The sequence below is a fragment of the Typopeltis vanoorti genome, chromosome 13, assembly GCF_054136105.1.
Source record: "Typopeltis vanoorti isolate ZY-2024b chromosome 13, IOZ_Tvanoo_1.0, whole genome shotgun sequence".
NCBI lineage: Eukaryota > Metazoa > Arthropoda > Arachnida > Uropygi > Thelyphonidae > Typopeltis > Typopeltis vanoorti.
This window is the reverse complement of record NC_143561.1, coordinates 103717316-103735449: the sequence shown is the minus strand read 5'-3', so window position 1 is coordinate 103735449 and position 18134 is coordinate 103717316. Positions and strand designations below refer to the sequence as shown.

At 34.3% G+C, this 18134-nt stretch overlaps 1 protein-coding gene across 2 annotated transcripts in view; it reads right to left on the bottom strand.

Annotated features, from left to right (window-relative positions):
• Fur2 (furin-like protease 2) overlaps positions 1–18134 on the bottom strand; it is a 471861-nt gene that overhangs the window by 44635 nt on the left and 409092 nt on the right. For both annotated transcript variants that reach the window (XM_090402961.1, XM_090402962.1), the window contains 2 exons: positions 8747–8843; positions 2318–2500 (listed from right to left, as the gene is read on the bottom strand). In XM_090402961.1, coding sequence (XP_090259087.1) covers positions 2318–2500; positions 8747–8843 — 280 coding nt within the window. The remainder of the gene's footprint in view (positions 1–2317; positions 2501–8746; positions 8844–18134) is intronic.

Sequence of the window (18134 nt, the reverse complement as noted above, 5' to 3'; positions counted from 1 at the left end):
ATACATGAATACACATAATTTAAGACAATGGGCTATAAGCACAGAACTAGATACCTTCTTTATTCCAGCAGGTTCAGTGTTTATATACTGAATGTATGCGAGTGTATATATACGTATATAATCAGTCCCAACATACACGAGAGCTCCCCAGATCTATGACACAGCAGTACTACATGTAAGAGGAAATGAGCAAGCTGTTTTTGGAGGCTGCAGAATATCAGGTTCAGCAAAGCTGGACCTGATATTCTTATGTTGGGATAGATTAGATGTGAAATTTAACCCAAGAAGAGAAAACTGATCCTGTTGCCAAGCAGAATACTGTCAAAAGTGAGAGATAGTAATGCATGGGTTTTCTTTCTGGAGATGAAACAGCTGTGTTTTGGTGGCACTAACATTTACCTGGTTATCTTCACTCCATTTGGAAATGATGAGATCAGTGTTAATGGCAGTAGTTAGAGAAAATACCTCTAACTAGTGAAACATCAACTATCTGAGTACTACAAGGTTTTGAAAAATGAAAATGAGGGGAGTGGGAGTATTGTCATCAGCAAAGCTATAAATAGGATTGCATGTCAGAGTGAGAGAGAGAGAGAGAGAGAGAGAGAGAGATAGCATCATATATAGAAAGAAGAGTGTAAGTGAAACCACAGAATCTTGGGCTATGCCAGCACCACTGACTGAAAAATCTAATGAAAGAAAAAAAACCTATCTGCAATGAGTAACCAGGGAGAAAGATGGCAAATCCATTTACATAGAGAAGGATGAATTACAATAAGATGGTAGCATGGAAAGAAGACCACAATGCCTGACTCCATGGCTGGCATCCAGAGGTGGAGTAAGATTGGCTAGAAGATTTTCTGTGGAACATGAATGGCAGAATTCATACTAGTGTTCGCAAAGTATCCAAGTAGAGAAACAGTCAGCTGTTAATTTTTCCATTATTTTTGAGAGTACCGAGGTCAGAGCAATACAGCAATTGTTTAATGGTCAACTTTTATCTCCTTTTTGGGGGATAGGCTGAACAAAAGCTTGCTTTCACATTGAATATGAAAAAGATTTGAAGATAAGAAATCTTATTTTATAACACATTCATTAAATGATAGAAGATTTAGAACCTCCAGTTAGGCCTAGTACTAAAAATTGATGTTTATTAATATTTTAGAGGTCTTGCGATCTCAATTTATATTAAGAAGCTTCTCCTGAAAAATATTCTTTAGAGCCAGTATCTTTTTTTTTTTTTTTTTCCCTTTTTTGGCAAATCACTGGTGGGTTTTAGACAAGTGAAACTTCAGATTAAGTAATATGAAATACAGAAAATTAATTGAATGACACAGAATTATATTTAAAAAAAAAGGGAGAAAACACACTATAGCTGGCCATTTTTTTTAAAAAAAAAATGTTTTATGTCATTCAATTAATTATTCAATGTTGTTGCCACACATAAGGTGGCACTCCAACAAATGACTCAGCTCTGTAATTGGATTAACATTCTTTATTCTGGCTTCCCCTTGTGATTATGCTGATGCACTGATGATGGCCAGTTAATTTCTGGTTGAAATATTTGCAATACTAAATACTTATTTATACGTCTTTATTATGTTATAACTACCATTAAAAACTCATTTCTTTCATATGTTTGCTACATATCAATATTGCCCATTAATAGTGTTTATACAAATGCATTAGCTTCAATTAATTATCTTGTTTTGCAGTATTTTATAAATAATTTAGGAATTTTGCTAGATTTTAGCCAATTTTACCTATTAAATTGACTATAAAATATCTATCTATCTATGTAGCAATCCAGCTATTGAGTCTATTTTAAAGAAAAAACTGAATTTCGAATTGAAGAGATAAAAAAAAAATAATGTTTTTGTGACAATAGGTGCCGCTTTATGTTACACAACTGTCAGGTGAACATAAGTATTGCGGCGTTTGTGCCTACTGCTTTGTAAGTTGATTTAAAGCACCAGGTAAAGTTAACGAAACTCGCGATTTATGAGAGATAAGTTTGTGCAGGGAAATGATTTTTCATTAGGGTGTAGACCAAAAGCAATGAGCTGAAGGAGATAATCGAAGAAACATGAATGAATTAAAACAAAGAATTCATTGCAAACCACTGTGAAATTTAGCAAATTACCACCACAAAAACTGCAAGTAATATTCACGCTACTATTTACAATGTAGTCAGCTCAATGAAATACCTATACAAATCAAGCCATCCACACATTGTGTATGTGCATGTGTGTACATTCACGCATGTGCAGGGAGAAATGGAACAAAACATTATTTTAAAAAATTAATATATTTAACTCACCGAACAGGACAAGTTGCTTGACAATTGCCCCCATGAAGAACTAATCCTTTTTTACACTTTCGGCACTGGTTTAACAAGTTATTTTTACATTTTTCACAGGTCTCATGGCAAGGCATACACCTGAAGTTTTCAGTATAATATCCAGAAGGACATTCATCAACACATTTACCTTGATGAAAATACCTAGAACACAAATAAATTCTGATATCTTTAAACAAATAAAAAGTAGCTTTTGGGAAATACTTAAAAATAATTTGAAGCACACATAACTACAATAAGAAATTATTATTATTATTATTTCGGGTGACTCCAGGGAGTCCTTAGACTCATCGAGGGAGGCCCTAAACATTATGTCCACACAACTATACGACATTCTCACAGTATCTATCATACCTTGCCTTGAACTTGCTCACCGTCATAACACCCACAACAGACTCTGGCAGCTTATTCCACTCATTCACCACTCTCCAAGTAAAAAACCTAGCTCTAACACCCTTTGTCAACCACGCTCTTGCCCAGCTTCCATGCATGGCCCCTAGTCCTCCCACCACCAGTCCTGATCTCAAAAATATCCTCTGAATTAATCCTACAGAATCCCTTTAGCAATTTGAATGTCTCAATCATATCTCCCCTTTCCTGCCTATCAACTAGTTTCTACAACCCACAAATCTTCAACCTGTTCTCATATGGTTCATTCCATAGACCTGCTATCATCTTAGTCACTCGACTCTGGATCCTCTCCACCTCCTCCCCATCAAGAAGGAACCAAGGTGACCAAATCTGGGCACAGTAGTCGAGATGAGGTCTTATCAAGGCTCGATACAGAGATACAATAACTTGCTTGTCTCTGCTTGTCAAGGTATTTTTCGACAACCAAGTGAGTTGATAAGCTGATTTAGCTACTTTTGCAATGTGCCCCCTAAACTTCATCTCCCTATCCACCAATACTCCCAAGTCCTTGGCCTCATCAATCTCTTTGAGTACAGTTCCACCAATGTGGTATACTGCTTCTATTCTTTTCACCCCAAAATGCATAACCTTACATTTTGTCACATTAAATTGCCATCCATTCTCCTTAGCCCAGAACTCCAATCTATCTAAGTCATCCTGCAAGACTTTGACATCTTCTACATTCATTATTGCCCTACCCAACTTTGCATCATCAGCGAACAAATGAACTGTTCCACTTAGATCCTTCCCTATATCGTAAATGAACAGATTAAACAGCAGTGGTCCAAGAACAGAACCCTGCGGCACACCACTAGTCACAGGACGTCTTTTGGACTCTACTCCTGAATAAACTACTCTTTGATATCTCTCCATCAACCACCCACCTATCCGTCTCACCAACCCTATATCCATTCCCATATGTTGTAGTTTACAGATTATAATTCCATGTGGTATTCTGTCAAATGCCTTTGCCAGGTGCAGCAGTATCACTGTAAACCCATTTCCCTTATCCAGTTCAGCCGTCACCTTATTATCAAACTCGAGCAAGTTACTGAGGCATGATCTACCCTTCACAAAGCCATGCTGTCCCCTGTATGTATCTCATTTTCATACAGTTTCATACAGTATCTCATTTTCATCAATCTATTCCTGTATTTTTCCCTTGACTACTTTCTCCAAGACCTTGACAACGACTCCTGATATGCTGATCGGTCGGTAATTTGCAACCGTAGTCTTCAATCCTCCTTTATGCAGTGAAACTATTTTCTTCTCTTTCCACTCCTTCAGGACTAAACCAGACCCGAGACTCAGATTAAACAACATGGTCAAGGGCAGTGATAATTCCTTAGCCGCTTCACGCAAGACCCGTGCTGGTATACCATCTAATCCCACAGATTTATTCACATTAAGGTTCTGTAATAGATTATTCACCTCCACTTCATTCATCACAATTCCCATATAAACTAATGGTTCCTTCATTTTTTCAATGTCACCACCTGGATGATATACTTTTACAAAGTGCACGCTCAGTAACTCCACTATATCGACCGATTCAGTGACCTCCTTACCATCGTCATTCCTTAAAATCATTTTGCAGTGTACAGTTTTTTTTTTTTTTTGCTTGAAGCATATTAAAAGAACTGTTTGGGATTATCTTTTGCTTGCATAGCTAGTTTCCTTTCATAATCCGCTTTTGGTTTTTTTACCACACTCGTTACCCTTCTGGCCTGCACTTTATACCGTTCTTGTGCCTGCAGGTCACCCCTGTCTTTAAATTCCCTCCACAGTTGTTTCTTTTTTTGCAGCTCAAGCTTAATGGTGTTATTCATCCATTTAACCCCTACTTGTTTTACTATTCGGACCCTAAGTATACAATCAGCCATAACCTCCTGTAAATGCTCCTTGACCACTTCCCATGCTCTATCGACGTTCAGCCCTTGCAGTTGTACATGCCATGGCACTGATCCAAGCAATCTCCTAAGCTTGTCATACTTGCCAGCACGGTAATTCCACATATACCCTGTCTTAATCGAAAATTCCACACCTTTAGCCACCTCCTTATGATCACTCTCACCAATAGGTGGCAACATGGTCATATTCATTACAGTCAAATTCTGAGATGCTATTACCAGGTCAAGCACTCTCACACCCCTAGTATTTTCAATTACATGCTGTCTCAGATAGTTATCCCTTAATAATTGAATAAAATCCATTTCCTTCCTCACATGTGTCCTCTCCTCCTTCCAATCAATATTACCATAGTTGAAATCCCCCATAATAATTACCCTACTTCCACTCATTTCATCAATTTGTTTATGCATACTATCTCCACCATCTATTCCATCACCTGGTCTGTAGCAGCACCCAACTGTATGTTTTATTCTGCCAGTCTCAATCTCACACCAAAGAGCCTCAAATGAGCTCCTTTCACTATCCTGCGATACAACTTCAATTCTCCTTGGTTGCAGTTCATCAGCTAACCTCAATAACACCCCTCCCCCCATTTTATTCTGTCTGTCCCTCCTAAACACACTATAACCTACACATTCTATCCCACTAACTATATCATCTTCCGTCAGCCATGTTTCACTAATGCCAATAACCTGTGGCCAGGAAGAGCCAATCAAGGCCAAAAATTCTTCCTTCTTGTTCCTAATACTCCTGGCATTAGTATACATGAAATGCAGTGATCCCTTTGTCCCACCCCTATCTTGATGCGTTATTCTAAATGTCCCATTCCCATTTTTTGTCCTTAGTGCTGGCTCGGGTACATTATATACATTCTTACACTCAACTGTCTCACTGATGTCTGCATATTCACCCCCCACCCCTCATTGGTAGTTCTAGTTTCCCTGGTTCTGCACATCCATTTTCACTTCATTCAGCAACACTTTTTCCAGTCTCCGCACACCAAGTCCATTAAAATGCAGGCCATCCATCTTGTATAAGTCCTTTCACCCATCAAACTCATTCCACACGTCCACGAATTCCACACCACACTGTCTGCATAACCTGAGCATAATGTCATTTGTGATTATGGCCCTACTTCTAAACTCCTCTCTGTCATACCGTGGCAACAGACTCACCATTCTAACTCTATCACTCTTCTCTTTCGCTACCTTTAACAATACTTTCAAGTTCTCTCTCATAAAAAATTTATCACCTTTCAATTCATTCGTATCCGCCACAATTATTAAATCTTTCACCCTCTGTTTTTGCACTCTAATACTCTCACTTACATCCTTAAATTTCACATCCGGTAAGTACGATTTAGTTACACTCCCATCTATCACTCCTCTTAATAACAAGTTACCATACAACACTCTTTCCTTCATTTCAGAAACTCTCCCACTCTTATGCTGTTTATTTACGTTAGCCGAATCACTCTGGAAAGAGTTTTGCAGGTGCTCTAATTGCCACTGCACATTTTGTATCACTGCGCGCAACCTAACGATCTCACTTCCTACAAATAATTCCTCATTTTTTATATTATTCAAACCATTTTCTCTCTCTGTATAGTTGCTTTCACTCTTTCTTAGATCACCGCTCTCATTGCCATCTTGTACATCGCAACTCCCTATCAAGCCACTATTTTCACTCACATTCTGGCTTTCTTCAACCATAACTGTCTCACAACCTGACACACACTTCGACTCCTCACTTTGCTTACACTTTCTGCACATTCTCCCACCACTATCACTTTCAATCCAAACTCCAGCCTCATTCGGGAATGCATACATCCCACACACATCACATTGGACAAACTCTCTCACATTATAGTTTTTGAACAATGCCATTGTATTTTTGGACACCATTATCTTACGTCGCATTGCCGCCATATTCAAATCTATGAAACGTATCGTTAAATAAAATCATTTAAGTAATTAAACATTAATTAACAAATATTTTGTTTTGCATCTCACAAAATATCCATGTGTAATGAAGAACGATGAAAAATTTGAATCCAACTGATCTAACTCTTTTCTATGCAGTATCAAAGGATGCTTATAAACATGATTTATAAACAAAATATTTTTTTTACAAATTACTTATGTCATTACATTTCAAAAAAATTCATGACATTTTACTATAAAGGATTTAAATTATCTGATAAAAAATCAGGTAAGAAAAATATCTGAAATAAGTTGAATAATTCAATTGTTTTCAACAGCATGAGTCAAAATAAAAAAAACCCAAGAAGCTTGTTTAGGCATGACCAATAATATAAGTCATTGCCTAGGGCTGCGATATAAATCACAGTCATAAAAGACAGACCATAATGTGCATGACTAATATCCAAATGAATAAATTTATCGAGATTCACAGCTGAAGTTCTTATAAAACATTTTGCACTTGTATTTAAAGGTTTATGGCTGAACAGATGCAGTATTGGCCAAGCAGAGACAAAATACAGTGAAAGTGTGAAATGACTTTAGACTGACTTCCCCAGAGCACAGAGACATCTGGTAATCAGTTCTCTTTAATCTCAGCAGACCATAAAATTCTTGTCCCTATTAACTTAATCCTATAAAAAAAATCTCAGACATAAAACAAAGCGAATTGAGTAATAAGAAAGCAGGAAGTTCAATGCATTTGAAAAGTGGCTACTTGGCTGAAATGTGACAGGTAAGAATGGGAATGTGTGCATTAAATGTTAGGCAGTGGAAAGTGCTGGATGACTTAAGTGTTACTGTTTGGGCTTTAGAAGCAATGGAAATATCGTGTCAGATATGAAATATGAAATTAACAGGCAGCTAGTATATCTGATAGGATGTTGTTATAAGGGAATATAGAGAACACTAATTATGAATTCAGTTAAGAAAGGGATGAGAGCTAGATTTTTCTTTCACAGATCAGTGCATAAGTGAGTGAAACAATTTACCTGTTGAAGTAGTGAGTGCATCCAATATGAATGAGTTTAAAAGAAAGTATGACATATGGTGTGGATGATATATGGTCTCCCTTGAGTCCTTGACTCTCTGAAGATCGCTAATGATAATAATAATAAAAATCAAACCATTAAACAACCAGGTGTAAGACAAGGGTGCATGCTATCCTCACTATATGGATCATATTATGAATTAAAATGGCATTATACCTGACACCAAAATTTGAGGAGCATTTAACTTCATACAAATGATGTTATACTCTTAAATAATCTAGTATAAGCCAGGATTTGTTTATTAAATTAAATACATCTGTAACAAATTTGACATAAAAATATTTTTAAAAATTCATAACCAGACAGGAATATCAACTGCATACTAAAGAAAACCTTGAGAACAAGTAAACATTTCTGCTATTCAGGCACAACTTTTAGTGAAGATAACACATTAATATGGAAACAAAACAGAATAAGCAAAGTAGGTCTGGTGGGGAGTAACTGAATACATGGAATAAGAAAGAAATTAATGATAACACTAAACTAGTTATATACAAGACAGTGTTCAAACCAATTTTAACATACGAATCTGAGAACTTGGTTACAAATAAAACATTGATCAAACACTACAGACAATAGATATGAGAGTTCTGAAGAAAAAAGCATTTTTGATATGATTCCACAACTGATGATTATAAAGGAACATCATTTTTAGCATTCTAGAATGTGCGAGCAGAGCTAATCTCAGGTAGTATGGTCATTTTTAAGCAGAATAGGAGAAGGTTAGCAATCGTGTTTGATGCCAGGATGGCAGGGAAAAAACTCAGAGAAAGACCAATATCTATCTGGATTAATGCAGTTAGAAGTGCTTCAGAAAACTATCATAAGATCTGACAGCACTAGAGTCCTGACAGTTATGAAGAAAAGCTGTTGATAAGAAATTAGTTATGATGTGTATATTTTCCACATAGTACTGTACAATATCCAGTACAGTCCTTGAAGTTACATATCAGGAATTTGATGATACTGATAAATTATTCATGCATGGTATTATAAAAATAAATATTTATAAAAAATAAACTACATTAAGTGCTCACCTGGGATCTATACATGAAGAACAATGAAAGTCTTCAGGTCCTACACAAGATCTGCATGATGAATGACAATTTTTGCATGTTCCTTCTAGATAATAACCTAATAAACATAAAAGATACTAGGATTGATGTATTTGTTCGTATCTATATATCCTAGTATCTTTTTATATGAAAATATCTTTAAAAGTATGTTTTTATATATATAATATATGCATTCATATCAAACACCTTTGATAGAAATGAATAGAAAAGCTTTTATAGAATATTTCTTTCCATTAACACTCAACAAAGAGTTGTACTTTTACATAAAATTTAGTTCAGTTATACATTCTTAACAAAAAATAAATACTGAACAAGAAGTACTGAAAATTAAGCAAAATGGATTCTTAAGTAAAATTTTCAAAAATCCCATCATTCTTAAAGCTGCATTTCAATCTCCATAACACAATGTTATTTCACATTGTGGCAATTTGTATCTTTAGCCCTTCTAATTACTCCAATTTTATGCAGTTAAAATAGTTCATGTTAAGCTGAAACACATTTAACAGACAGAAACACTGTGATAAGTGCTACTGAAATATTATCTGATAAGACAAGAAGATTAACAGTGCAAACAGAAATTAAATAAATCAAAGGTTCTACTGAATTTCAAAAATTACCTCACCCTCTCTTTTAAAGGACTTTTTAGCTAGTTTTTAAAATACAGATAACTTCAAACAGTCATAACATCCATGCAGCTGATTTCATAGATCTAGATATGATACAGAAATCATAATTATGATCTGAATGGACTATAAACTCAATGTGTGCATTCAGTGGTGTGGAAACAGATTCATCTCCTGATTACTTAGTAAGAGGGTTGCTGAGGGTAAAAAAAAAAAAAAAATTGTTCCCTGATTACCAAGTAAGAAGGTTTCTCTTTATTAATAGCAAATAACAAGGTCATTTAGACTTTAGAAATGACAAGCATCATCAACAGTAATAATTTAATAAAACAAAATATGCACAATATGTGCTTCAAACAGTGCAACTAGAAATAAGGAACTTGATGTTTATAATATCTAAACATCCTGCAGCTGTTCTCAAAACTTATGCTACAGAATTAACCACCCACCCATCCTGTACTGCCTATGTAAACTGCCATCTACCCAACAGCATGGAAACAAACCTTTATCCAGCCTTCATCTAAAATAGGGAGATAAAAGTCAACCATCAAATTACTGTCCCACTGCTCCCACCTCAGTACTCCCAGAAGTGAAGATCATCATAAATCAGCTTCCTCATTACCTGTAGACCCATCAATTAATTAGTGATCCCTAATTAATTGATGGATTCCATCATTTTCATTCTACAGACCTTGCTAACCTTACTCACCATTGGACAGAGGCAATAGAAATATTTGGAGAAATCCATGTGGTTGCTCTTAATATACAAAGGCATTTGATCATGTCTGGATGTTAAGGGCACCTGAACAAGCTACCATCTTATGATCTCCCTCCTGCCTTTTCTGATTGAATTGCTAGCATCCTCTCTCTCTTTCTCGCTATTTATTGCATGTCATTATGGATGGTTTCATCTCATCAGATTTCTTTATCAATGCTGGAGTACTCTAGGATTCTGTGTTCTCATCCACCCTCTTCCTCCTTTTACAACCTCTCTTGACCTTCAAATCCTATATACAGCTTTATTGATGACAGTACTCTCCATTCCTTTTCTTCATTCCTGAAAACTCTGTAATACTCAAATGATTAGAGTCTCAAAATTGTCCATAACCAATGACTTAAATGCTGATCTTCTCAATATTCTCGAATGAGGTGAAGACAACTTAGTGAATTTCAATATTAATAAAAACTCAGGTATGTCTTATAACACCCACGAAAGATCCTATTTCACTTCCACTTACTACTGATAATGTTCCAATATCCTTTCAAAATCAATTTTCTCTTTTGGGCTAATTGTTACATCCAGCTTATTCTAACGCAAACATTAATTACATCAATAGCCTCCTCAGTCTCTAAAAAACTTGTCCATTTGGTTCAAATATTATTTCTCTCCTGATTAGCTCCTAACAATTTAGAGCTTTGATCTGACCAGCCTTGGAATACTGTTCTCACATTTGGGATGGTGCACTTAAAATTGCCCTAAGAAGTTTTGATGATATGTAGAAAAGGATGGTCCACTTAATATGCGACCCCTCAGTAACTTTTCCATATTATGCCTTTTCCATCTCCTACTTGGCATATATACATATTTGAGTCTTCTTAAGCTATGCTAATAAGATGACTCAAATATGTATATATGCCAAGTAGGAGATGGAAAAGGCATAATCTGGAAACAGAACACTTATGGAAAAGTTACTGAGGGGTCCATATTAAGTGGACCATCCTTTTCTACATATCATTTCAAAATATAACATTCAACTTTTACTTGAAGTTCTGACCTTGTTAACTTAGTTACTTTCATAAACATTGCTCTACTGAACTAGCCACCCACTATTCTTTCACTTTCTTCTAATCATGCAAGAATCAGAGGCAGCAACTAGTCAACATCCATACACTGTTCAATGCCAAACACACCAACTAACTTCACAACATCTTCCTTCATTTCATCTACCTCTGTTTTTTGGAACAGTCTTCCACATGCTGCTTTTCCTAATGAGTACAATCCCCAACTTCAATATATTTCCTTAAGAAACATTAATATTACTTTTTTCCTTAATCACTTGGCAACACATGGCACTATTGTATTATAGGTCTTGTGACCTTTCATGTGGGAGATCTTTATATAAAAAAACATGTTTCATCTAACATTATAGACACATGTAGTTCGTTGATACACATTTAAATATTCTTATTAGCATACTTAAGCACTGAACTCAATTCAAAATACCAGTAGTTTCAAAATATAACATTCAACTTTCACTTGAAGTTCAGGTGTACCACCTTTTTATTGAATTACTCTGGATTTAGAGAAAGATGTTGTAAGTTTATTTTTCACTTGGTTAGACTATAATAAATTTAGTTTAATCCTTTATCCAAGGGAAAGCGAACAAAGTTTGCGCCTGAAATATCTTCAGGACTGGGGTAAGGTAGTGCAACACTGAACCCCAACATCTTTTTCTAAATCCAGAGTAATTCAATAAAAAGGTGGTACACCTGTTGGCAACTCCTATAGGTAAATATGACCTCTCCTATTGCTCCTGCCTTAGTATCTCCACGTTTGGATCTGCCTCCCACTGACGAGACCTCAATAAAGGTTGAAACCGGTCTGGGTAGTGGCCCTTCCCTTAATGGATAGCAGTATACATGTCCACAAGGAGATGTGCTTTGCATTATGGGAGATGCTGAGACAAGGAGTGATGAGAGCTAGGTCCACTTTGTTCGGAGTTGCCTGGTGTTGCACTACCTTACCCCAGTCCTGAAGATATTTTCAGGCGCAAATTTTGTTTGCTTACACTTGGATAAAGGATTAAACTAAATTTATTATAGTCTAACCAAGTGAAAAATAAACTTCCAAGAATGCTACTTTTTGTTGACTTTGAAATTTTAAACATCGTCACCAGATCCGACAAATGTGTACCTCTTTCGTGTTTCATGATAATTTCTTTTTTCATCTTAATTGTCGATACTACAACTTTTCTTTTAGGTTTTGTTCTTTCTACATTCTTGGATGCCATGGGAAATAAAAAAAAATGCCAAAAATAGTTAAAAATTCTCTACACAAACGTATCACGCAATGACTAGGCTGTGTAAAGTAAGGGACAACGCACAGTGGACGGAGACAAACACACACTGTGCAGGTACAGGGAAGTGAGTGAAGGAAATTAGTGGGGGAGAAGCATGCCCAATGGTGTGCCAAAACTGTCTAATGTTATATGACTCTGAGTTCCTGGACTATAGTTCGAACTTAGAAAGGCTGTTTGAACTGTGAATCAAATTTCTTGCATTCTTAAGAGTTTGAACTCTGGAACGTTCGAAGTTAGAAGCGTTCAAAGTATGAGGTACTACTGTATTTCATTAAAGAAGTGAAGGGAACACATTGCTTCTTACTGGTTCACAGAAAATTCTTTCCAGAGAAAATTGAAATAATAATATTCTCGTGAAGAATTTTTGCAGATAAATGCAAAACAATAATTAGTTTAGAAAATTCAGTTTCTTTCTGTATATGTATTATTCATTTAATTAGATTTTATTTAGATTTTTATATACTAAAATAAAGAGCCAAAAGGCCTCCCTTTGGTGATGCAAAATTATCTAAATTGAGTGGATATTAAATACAACATCATTTCAAAGCCAAATACAGAAACTATAAACTTTTCGGGCAAAAATTGACCAGAGAGCTAACAGGAATACACTGCAGCCGTACTACAATCGCAGTGAGTGTCCATATATTCGCCTCCTATTGGTTCATTATAAGGTTTCATTAGCCTGACAGCTGTTTCAAACTCATTGGTTTTCATCAGAGACTAGGCAGAAACCTAGAGAGCAAAAACTCTCTGTACTAAGGAACTCGAAGCATTGGAGAGGTGTATTTTCTGTAAGTGAACTCTCAATCGGTGCGTAAAATATTTACTAAAATAAAGAGCCAAAAGGCTTCACTTCGGCAATGCAAAATTATCTAAATTGAGTAGATATTAAATCTAACATCATTTCAAAGCTGAATACAGAAATTATAAAAGTTTCTAAAATAAATAATATAAATAAATATAAAATTAAAATATAATTTTATAATATTATAAATTATATAAAATATAAATATAAATAAATGTTTCTAAAATAAATAATATAAATAAATATAAAAATAAATAAATAAAAGTTTCTAAAATAAATAATATAAATAAATATAAAATTATATATAAAATTATAAATTATATAAAATATAAACACTAAATAAAAGTTTCTAAAATAAAGTAAAATAGAAAAGTTTCTAAAATAAAGGTGCTTTATTTTAGTAAATACTTGACACACCGACTGAAAGTTTGCTTATGCAAAATACACCTCTCCAACGCTTCGAGTTCCTTGTACAGAGAGTTTTTGCTCTCTAGGTTTCTGCCTAGTCTCTGACGAAAACCAATGAGTGTGAAACAGCTGTCAGGCTAGTGAAACCTTATAATGAACCAATAGGAGGCGTATATATGGACACTCACAGCGATCGTCGTCACCTATATGGTTCAGCTAGGGCAATTCGTAGTATGGCTGTGGTGTATTCTCGCTAGCTCTCTGGTCAATTTTTGCACGAAATTTTTATAGTTTCTTATTCTGCTTTGAAATGATGTTGGATTTAATATCCACTCAATTTAGATAGATTTTTATAATTTTTTTTTTCATATAAAGCAAAATTAATATTTTGTATTTCACTGAATGGCAAGTTCCCCAATTTCTGTTTATTTCTTAAAATGTTGATCTTTTATTTTTTTTCTTACTAAGATTTTTTTTTTCTACAAAACTGGGCATCAAATTTAAGAATGTTTATTTTTGTAATATTTCACTATTTTTCTGTGCACTTAAGACACTCATCCAGATGTGATATGATTATTATTTTATTTATTTATTTGTTTTTCCTGAACTAATTCAGAAGATGTGCCAATTTTAACTATAGGATATCTGTATTTTGGAAATGACTCCATTTAGTAAAGAGATTTTAAAGGCTATTATCATTTTACAGGGTCCGAGTAATTATATTAAAGAAAATTATTAAATTAAAGGGATAATAAATCCCTCATTATTTTAAAGCCGGATACAAAACTCGGAGATCGAAATGTATCAAAATCTAAGAATTTCATGCCGAAGAACTATCAGAGAGTCCAAGCATAAGTCATCACCTGGACTCTTAGATTTCGATCTCCGAGTTTCGTATCAGACTTTAAAATAATGAGGGATTTATCATCCCCTTAACTTAATTTACGCCGCTGGAAAAATAGCCTCCTGGCACTCTATCGAAAGAAAATTATAGCAGAAATACATAAATCCTTTCATGATATAGCATCAATTTAAGGCAAAATTACCATTTGCATCTGAAATACTAGTCTTCACTTCATTTCCCAATACTAGTATTTTATGAAGAAATTTTACAACTAATATTTGATATTCTTCTTCTTGACTGAAAAAAAAAAGTTTCAGGAGCATGCATATGCCTAAAAGTGAAACACAGAGTTAATTCTTATGTGTGAATTCATTAACTATATGGTTGGAGAATATGTATGTTAACTTTTTGCAGCCAATTAGGCCAAGTGTTCCAATTACTTAGCCAACAATTCCAATCTCATATATTTCTGATTACAGTTTATTTTCAAACTGTTCACAAGAGAATTAACTATGTATTTCGCTTTGGGAGCATATGCCTATACCGTTACCCCCCACCCCACACACCTTCTCTCCAGTCAAGAACACAAATGTTATCAATTTTAAAATTTCTCTGTTTCATAAGTTTTGTGCCGATGATTCTTGCGATTCCATGGAGGTCAAGATAATAATAACGTGAATACTAGTATTTCAGTCAGAGATGGTAATTTTGCCTTAAGTTGATTTAAATCATGAAAGGATTTATGTAATTTCACTGTAATTTTCTTTAATTACTCAGAGGTGCACATAGCCTTAAAAATAGTTCAAAATATCTTTACTATGAAAGAAAAGTGTAGTCAAAAATACACAGTTATAATTAAAAACACCTCATATTCTGAATTAGTTCAGTAAATAAATAAAAATAATCATAACATCTGAATGAGATGCTCATCCAGACATGAGATGTCGTACAGAGAAAAATAGAAAAAGGTTACAAAAAAGAAATAAACATTCTTGAATTTGGTGCAGAACCTGTAGTATCTAAGAGAGTGGGGAAAAAAATTAACATTTCAAGAAACAAACAAAGAAATAATGGAAATCAGTAAGATACAAAATATTAAATTCCCCATTTTACAGAATAAAAATATTTCTTGTATTGCATTTGTTTTTCATATAATTACAATTTTCTTGCAAAGAATTTTCCAGTGATGAATTGCCAGCAAAGAACTATGTAAACACACTTCTTAATACAAACCAAAAACTATAAATTCTTACTTTTATTTAAATTGTAAGGTCTCCTTACTAACTTGTATCTATACTTCATTTCTGCTGTCTATTCCTCAAATTATGAAGCCCATTCCCTAAATCTGTTCCCATATGTGCAATTCCATATCTAAATTATCCACTGTTGGATCTTTTCACTGTCTTGCTATCTCCATGAAATCTAGATGATTATATCTGCACAGAGTAATCCATATAGAATAGTGTTCTCTTCAATTTTTCCAATATTCAATGACAATTGAACCATCTTAGTAACATGGTCCTAAATTTCAACTATCTACTACAAATCCTGAGTCTCTAGTTTCATTGACTACTTGCAACAAATTCCCATGAATACATCTCTCTTTGTATTGTGCTCTTCTTTTTTCTAAGCCACAAAGGATGCTGACATACATTCTTATAAGGCCATGATATAACTGCATGTGGACTACTATGTGCAGATTTAGTCTTCTGCTTTCCCCAAAATAAAGAAGCCATGGAAGGGTTGCAGAGAAGAGTACAAAGATGATATCAGAATTATAGATTATGTTATTTATTTTCACAGTATTGATGACAACACAGAATGATAAGAAAATAATATTTATTAACTTATTTGCTGATAATTCGCTGGTATTATATCCAGCATCTTCAGAGCACAAAAACAGTTTTTCACAATACGTGAAACAACAACAATTTGGTATAACAGTCGGACTAGTTTAAAAGAAATTGTAACTGACAACACAAGAAACTAAAGTAGAACATACCTTGGATACCACTTCACACAGGATCAATTGGAAGAAAACAAAAGTGCTACACAGAAGTCATAAGTCAGAGAGAGAGAGAGAGATCATTTTTTGAATAAACTTTAAAACACTCCAAACCTCAACAAGTATGGCTGTATAAATTTACCAAAAATCTGAGAGACAGTCATTTTAAAATCTAATTAATATTTGTTTTAGATTACAATTATTTTTTTTTTTAAACTAGTCCCACTGTTATACCAGATTGTTGTTGTTTCACGTACTGTGACAAATTACTTTTGTGTTCTGAAGATGCTGGATATAATACCAGCAAATAAGTTAATAAATATTATTTTCTTATCATTCTATGTTGTTATCAGTACTGTGAAAATAAATAACATGTACTGTGAACACATAAGCCTTTCCACATGTTTGAGGATTATAGATTACAAGGATAGATTGAGAGTAATGCAAACTGCAGACACTGATAGATAGGAGAAAGAGGGGCAACATGATAAAGGTCTATAAACCTTTGAATGAACATTATAGAATATCAACTAGAGATTTTTAATTATATGGAAGGTGGGGAGAGGACAAGAAAGCATCCATGAAAGTTGAAGTTTGCATGCAGTTAAGAAAGGTGTAAGAGCTCAATTTTTTTCTTTCACAGAACTCTGAGTGACTGACTGTGAGTGAGGGAAGGTAGAACAGATCATGTGGGTGATGAATGGCCTTCCTCAATGAGTTCATGACTCACTGGAGGTCTAATAATAATAATAATGATAAAAATATGTTTTCGAGTATTATGTTTTGTTCTGTTTATCATTTTATTTTCATAAATTGTTTTTTTTTACTTGTTTATAGATCTTTGTTACCATAAATCAAATTATCTTCCGCTTAAAAACCAAAAACAAAGTTTATTACTATATAACCCATGTAATTAATAATAAAGAATTTATATTTCTTCATATAATTGTTTACATATGAAAAGAAAATTCAGAAACTTAAATACCACAATGGTGTTTGACCACCCATCCAATATTTCTTTTTATTTATTTTTATACTTGCAGTTTAATAGCAAAATATATACATTTCTCAGATGACTTCAGGGGAGCATCTTAAATTATATAACTTATTATTAGTTACAATTTTTACAAAACTTTAGGAATTTCATTATTATTCCTATTAATATGAATATAAATTCTAACTATCATTGTTACCACTAATTTAATAAAAAAAAAAAAAATAAATAAATTAAGCAGATACCAGGTAAATCTTGTACCCATTTTTGCAGCCACCAGAAAAACCCAAGAACCACTGCTCTAGACCATCCTTAGTGTTATTAACATACAAATTAAAAACAACAATGGCTCAGGTACAGAACCTTCTGGGCTTGTAATGGGCAGGTGATGCATAATATACAGCTTCTCCCTGTCAAGTCAACCCTGTATTCCTATGATGTGGCCTCTTTCCACAAGAGGGGATCTAGTACATGCAGTAATTAAAATGACCTTTCTCACCCAGTGAAATACCACCACCTAGCTTATTGAATGCCTGAAGGTGGTGCATGTCATATTCAGAGCAAGGATTCCAGTTTCCATTACATTCACC